The sequence below is a fragment of the Pleurodeles waltl genome, chromosome 12 (genome assembly GCF_031143425.1).
Source record: "Pleurodeles waltl isolate 20211129_DDA chromosome 12, aPleWal1.hap1.20221129, whole genome shotgun sequence".
Lineage (NCBI taxonomy): Eukaryota > Metazoa > Chordata > Amphibia > Caudata > Salamandridae > Pleurodeles > Pleurodeles waltl.
The window spans coordinates 93,611,250-93,617,249 of record NC_090451.1 but is presented as its reverse complement, the minus strand read 5'-3'; the positions used below and the strand labels follow the sequence as shown (position 1 = coordinate 93,617,249).

General features: G+C 36.7%; 1 protein-coding gene across 1 annotated transcript in view; it reads right to left on the bottom strand.

Moving 5' to 3' along the window:
* Positions 1 to 1,199: 1,199 nt before the first annotated feature.
* Positions 1,200 to 6,000, bottom strand: part of LOC138268137 (excitatory amino acid transporter 5-like) — a 125,790-nt gene continuing 120,989 nt past the window's right edge. The window contains exons 10-11 of the mRNA XM_069217551.1: positions 4,329 to 4,428; positions 1,200 to 3,347 (exon numbers count right to left, since the gene is read on the bottom strand). Of these exons, the coding sequence (XP_069073652.1) occupies positions 3,210 to 3,347; positions 4,329 to 4,428 (238 nt within the window). The 3' untranslated portion in view covers positions 1,200 to 3,209. The remainder of the gene's footprint in view (positions 3,348 to 4,328; positions 4,429 to 6,000) is intronic.

Below are 6,000 nucleotides of genomic sequence, written 5' to 3'. Positions count from 1 at the left end.
TCTGTAGGAATCTCTATTAGGGAATCACTGTTTTGTTACATACCATTTTGCATTTTAAACGCCAACAAATTAGGTCTTTACAAAATGATCTTCTGCTGCCAAAATTGCAGCTCAACTAAATAATAAAATGATTTACCAAGCTTGGGAAGTAGCAACATATATATTTAGAATAAATGTTTCCAGAAAAAACATGTTCAGGTCCTTATGACTGGACAGCAGCTATATGAAGATGGAGAATATGCTGGCCTAATTCTTACCTGCTGCCATGGAAAAAGCCTATGCAAAGCCATGTGCAAATCTCAGGAAATGTAGAGCAGGTATTTAAAGCTATTATCTAGATTTCTTAATTCACTGAATTAGTTATGTTAATCTAAAGTCAAATCTTACATTTTTATTTCTTTGATTGTATATTTATGGGTCATTGCTATCTTTTGGCACTTTGAATCTAGTATTATCAGTATTAGTATTATTTTTACCACCTCAAGAAACAGTATAAAATAAAAATTAAGAAAAATAAACTAGTTAATCGATCCTAAAAATATGAGTCAAAGATTTCTCATTATTCTAGTTTCAAACAAACCAAAAGTAAATATGTAACTAATAATTTCCTTGTTGTAGATCGGTACACAACAATTCAGCTTCAAGAGTATTACAAGGTGATAAAAAATGGAAGCAGGCCTTTGCCATTTGCGCATCAAGGATCTGAAACAACATTTCCATATCCATCAGGAGCGCCATATCATTTCTACTATTTAGGAAACAATTGAAGACCAACCTACATCACAATGTATTAACAGTCTACAACTAGCTACCTCTGCTGCATGTATGGTCGTCCTTCAGACTGCAGAGTGCTCACTGCCTTTTGTCCAGGTTCACACCACGGACATAACACATATATCCATACATGATGTCCAGTGTGCTACAACATGTACATGAATCTGTGTGTAACAGCACACTAACCGTATTAGGTGTTTGAATTAATGCAGGTCCACTCTCAAGTTTCATCAGAGCACTTAACAGAATATTTGTTTTTCAACAGGCGCATCTAAAACAGGGGGTGGTGTGCTCAGGAATGTGATGTGATCATTGAGTGCATATTATTGAGACAGTACTGGACAGCACACTGTACAGTTAGATTTTTTTCATTTTATAATTTTGTATTATCAATTTCACATATTTACCATTTGAGGCATCATGAGATAAAGTAAACCATTTTGTGAATTTGTTTCTGTGAGTGCACATAATAAAAACACCATTATACAAAGCTTTAACCTTTTATTGCCATAAAAAGACTTTGACTTAAGATGTTCTTAGACAGGGCATATATTTTTAATAGGTTCACAAGATCTGTTTGACCACTTCTGTGTATAGCATTTGGCATGGAAATATTACCCAGAGATATTGCAATAGAAACACCAGATTGTGGAATTCAGTGTAAGACATGAACAATACAATAATTTTCATTTACGTCATATTATTTTTTGACTGGACATAATGCTTTCCCATTAAGTATTCCATGCAGTCTCTCTTCTTCTCTGTCTCATGGTCAGTGTTCTTGTTACAGGGAGTCAAACTGATTTTTAATATCGCTGCCTTTGACACTTTACGGGCTAGAATCTTTAATGATTTAAATATTTTGCTTTTGTTTGACATGAGGCACTGTGTGTGGCCAAACACTAGATTGAGGTATAGTTCAGTCTTCTGTGCCATAGTCCTCTGTACACATTGAGACTGATCCCCCATAAAACACACACTTCTCTGAAGTCTTGAGAGTTAAATGTCTCCTTTCTAAAAACCACCATTCTCTCCTGCTTTCTTGAATATTTTTTCCATTGTAATGGTTCAAATTTATTTTCATGTTCTTCCTTCCCTATTACTTTGCTCTTTTGTGTTTTTTAAATTTGGGCTTGTTCACTCTGTTACCCTTTGCGGTTTCAATCTACCTCATTAACAGTTACAAATTAGCATTTTCTTTTTAAATGGGTGATATGTGCCTGCTTTGTGACTTAGTGGAAGGGCACATACTTCTTGCTTTGTAGTACTGCAATAGCATAAAGAAACAGTTGTGCGGTTGGTTTTATCCAAGGTATTCCCTTTGATGCACTGTTTTGCATATACAGTTTCCCATAGGAAAACAGGAGGAAATTGTACATGTTCAAAAATCCGGGAACAAATGCAATTCATGCAAAACACATGATTTAAAATCAAGCTTGAACCCCAATTTTAAAGAGGACATCCGGTGAATGATGTCAGTCGATCTGAAAATCTAAGCAAACCTCATCAGTGCCTATTAATTGTGATTGTTAACGATAAAGGACATCATAAACTGAATATTTTGTGTTCCTTCTAAATCGGATGGCTCCTTTAACATTAGTAACGCTAATCCTAATAATTAAGGCAGAAAAATCTACAACCATTTTCAGAAAGTTCCATGTCAGAATATTGTGCAAAAATATAAACCTGGAACATTATAAACTGCAAGATATTGAATTGCACAATACCTTCAAGGTAAATACTCATAGAGGTAGATTTTCGATTCTGAAAGTGCATCTATATACTTTGATAATATTTTGCAACTAATGTTGTTGCAGGTTGACATGTAAAAGTCAATATTTTGTTACTTCTCCTTTTCAGAATAAACCCAACATTTGAATTCACAATTTGTCATTTTCTTGATGATAGTACAAATGAGGTTAAAGGTGTCCGCTAATGAAGATATGCCTTTCTAAATTAAATAGATTTGGAGTAGGTTATGTGTTTCACTGGTACAGCCTCTCATTGAGGTGTTCTTTATTAACAATGCACATGCTTATCTATAGATTAAATGGAAACAGTAAGACTGACAGGTACTTCTGTTGTTATAAGGTTTTCTCGTTAGGAGACAAAATGTAATGAGGGCCATAGACGTATTCACAAAATTGATATACGTTTGCAAATCTTGAACAGCTGTGTGCTTCATCTAAAAGTAGATTGTGTTTCCTTACGACTGCCACCTGAAGCATAGGATTCAACTGATGTCTGAATCGCACAACTCCAACCAGAATGTCTTCCAACCTGATAGATTTATATGTTTTATGTACAGATGATGTCATCAGAAAGGAGGAAATTGATGAGCCTCCGACATAGAGGCCGCATATTAATTTCACAAATTGTCTTTGGTTCCTTTCTGCTTTAACATCAAAACCGATGGTAGAGATGATATAGGTTGCTTAGACCTGGCACACATTGTAATGGATCCCAGTTCGCTCTGCCAGGGCCTCTTCTATTATCTCCATCACTTCATGCTCTTTGGTTATCGGCTTCCGTTGCACGTTTGAGCAAGGCTCCGTGGGATTTATCAAAGTTTGCTGCAAAGACAAATCACAATGGCAGCAGATCAAATGTTGGGTTCTTAATCTTTCCTTCCAATTTGTCTTGTAAAATATACTTGCAGATGTCAATTGAATAAATTGCTTTCTGCTTTTCAAAAGTGCAATGGCACACAGCTATGAAACTGTTTGCACAACACAAGCAGAAACAGCGGGTGGTGGCAGGTATACGACACACCTTGATAATATCAGCAAACATTCCAGTAGTTACAACAAAGATGCAGTGATGACTGACAGTCAAAAAAAGAATCTCATACTCTTAATTAACAGGCTTTCTACAAATGAAGCAGCAGTTGCTGACGAACCAGTACTGTTACTGCTTGTGAAGTTTTTTCACTCATGTTTTTAAAACTTGCTAAGAGATTGATTATTAAAGGCACTTTCTGCAGAGCAATGAACAGTTTTACTGTATATCCCAGAAGTAACAATTTAAATAATCCACCACTCGGTTTAGAAATAGCTTACAAATTATGAGTAGACATACCTGTGCAATATTGTCATGAGAAATATATGTTCTGAAGTAGAAATAGTTCCTTTTAAAACTAAAATGTTTACCTGGTGTTTGCATACTGCATTGTCACAATGGTGATTGATGCATTGTGTCTAGAGTCATTATAATAGAGGTTGATATATTGTGTCTTGAATAGTCAGAACAGTAGTATGTATAGAACGCTTAACATCAGAAAAAGTAGTCGACTCTCAGGATTAGGAAGTGGACATGACCAGGTGGAATGGACTTGAAAGTGTTTGCACACTCACAATTGTACCTAATTGTATTGACAAACCTTCATCAGAAATATTCCTACCCAGACTCCTAAGTCCCTTTACTTCTCTATCAGACGTTCTCAAAATTTAAGAAAACAATGTATCCCATCAGGTTTCCCGATCAAGACTTCAGGTGGCATTGAAAGAACCGATTGTCAAACTTAATGTAAATCCCTTTGAATTTATAATACTTACTTTCTCTGGTACGGATGCAAACTCTCGCCGACATATATGTGCCACAATTCCTGCAGCCAATGCATCCCCAAGCACATTGGTCATTGTGCGAAATCGATCTCTAGCAGTAGAAAAAACAACAAAAACATATCTGAATTATAAGGATGTTTTAGAGCACAAAGTCCTGCAGTTTATAACTAAAATGACTTAAGCCACATAATGAACAACTAATCTTTCATTAATTAAAGCAAGGTCAACAACCCTACAATTTTCATCATAACTGTAAATATATCAGTCATGGAGGCGCCCAAAACACCCTTCAGAAAGGACAGTGTTCTACATGGACTGTAGCAAGCATACTCAGTCATTCCCTCCTTACTCATTCCTTTGTCACACCACGTATGCCCATCTTCCTACCACTTATCACTTATACATCTAATGTGCGCAAAATAAGCTGGATACCATATAATTAATAATGGGGTACTATGTATAGCTTGTAAAGTGAAACTTCACAAATGAGGTTTTATTCATCTACAAAATCAAGATAAAATTCTAACATTGATATGGTACACATGTGTAAGACGCTACATCACTATGAATGTAATATACAATGAACAAATGTTGGTCAGGGTCAATAGTGTCATCAGTCAGTGATGGATGTTTGGGTGTGAAGTTAATGCCTTATCCCTCTTGGTACTCATCTCTATGTACTTTGGTGGCTTAACTGACATACATTCTTTGTGCCCATTTAGCCACTCCCTTGCTCTGTTGCTCCATGTGGCCCTCTTCCAGCAATCAGTTGCCATAGGCTGGACCTGTATAACTTGCACATAGATGTGACCATGTACCTAGTGCTGCAAATAACTACATACACTCTACATCTCCCCACCATATGGGCACTTTCTGCATTGTGGGCACTACCAGGTTTGTGCTCAGTATTTGAGGGGAACAACAGACCTTATTCATGTAAACTATTAACTGCCCTGTAGGTATTCGAATCCACAGCTGGACAAGAAACCAAATTCTGCCCTTGCAAAAATGTTCACACCAACCTACCACTAAAAGAGACTGGACTACAGAGTGACGAAGAACATGGTGGGTAACAGCAGCCATGGCAGCACCCAGACAGACAATTAACATTAGCTCCAGAAACCATAACTTGAGCCCCTGACATGAAAACCGTAACTTATCCACCAAGTGAACTACTCATGACATCACACATGATGTGACAGATGACATCACAAACCATATTGATGACATCGCTCCTGACATTACATATCATCTTCTATTGACATCCCGGATGACATCAACATGAGCACATCATCTTCTTTTGTATGCATGTTATGTAATGGTTTTGTATTAAGTTGTCATTTATTCGTATAAATACTGTGAGGTTATGAACAGAGCATTTAGTGAACGAGTTATGATTTAATGGTGAAGATATCATTTATGGATTGTTTCGCCAACCATATCTGACCAATTTTAATGTTTTTTGGTTTCAAATTGTAACCATGGGAATTTCAGCTTTTAACCCCATGTTAATCTGTTGTGAGCAGATGCAACCACAACTCTCCCTTTAAGCTTTTTCTGTGAGTGTTTCAAGGAGGAGTTTTGTGGATTTGCCTTCTAACAGCAACCAAGCAGCCATTGGCATGCAGCTATAAACACTGGAGACTGTCTCAGGACCTAGCCT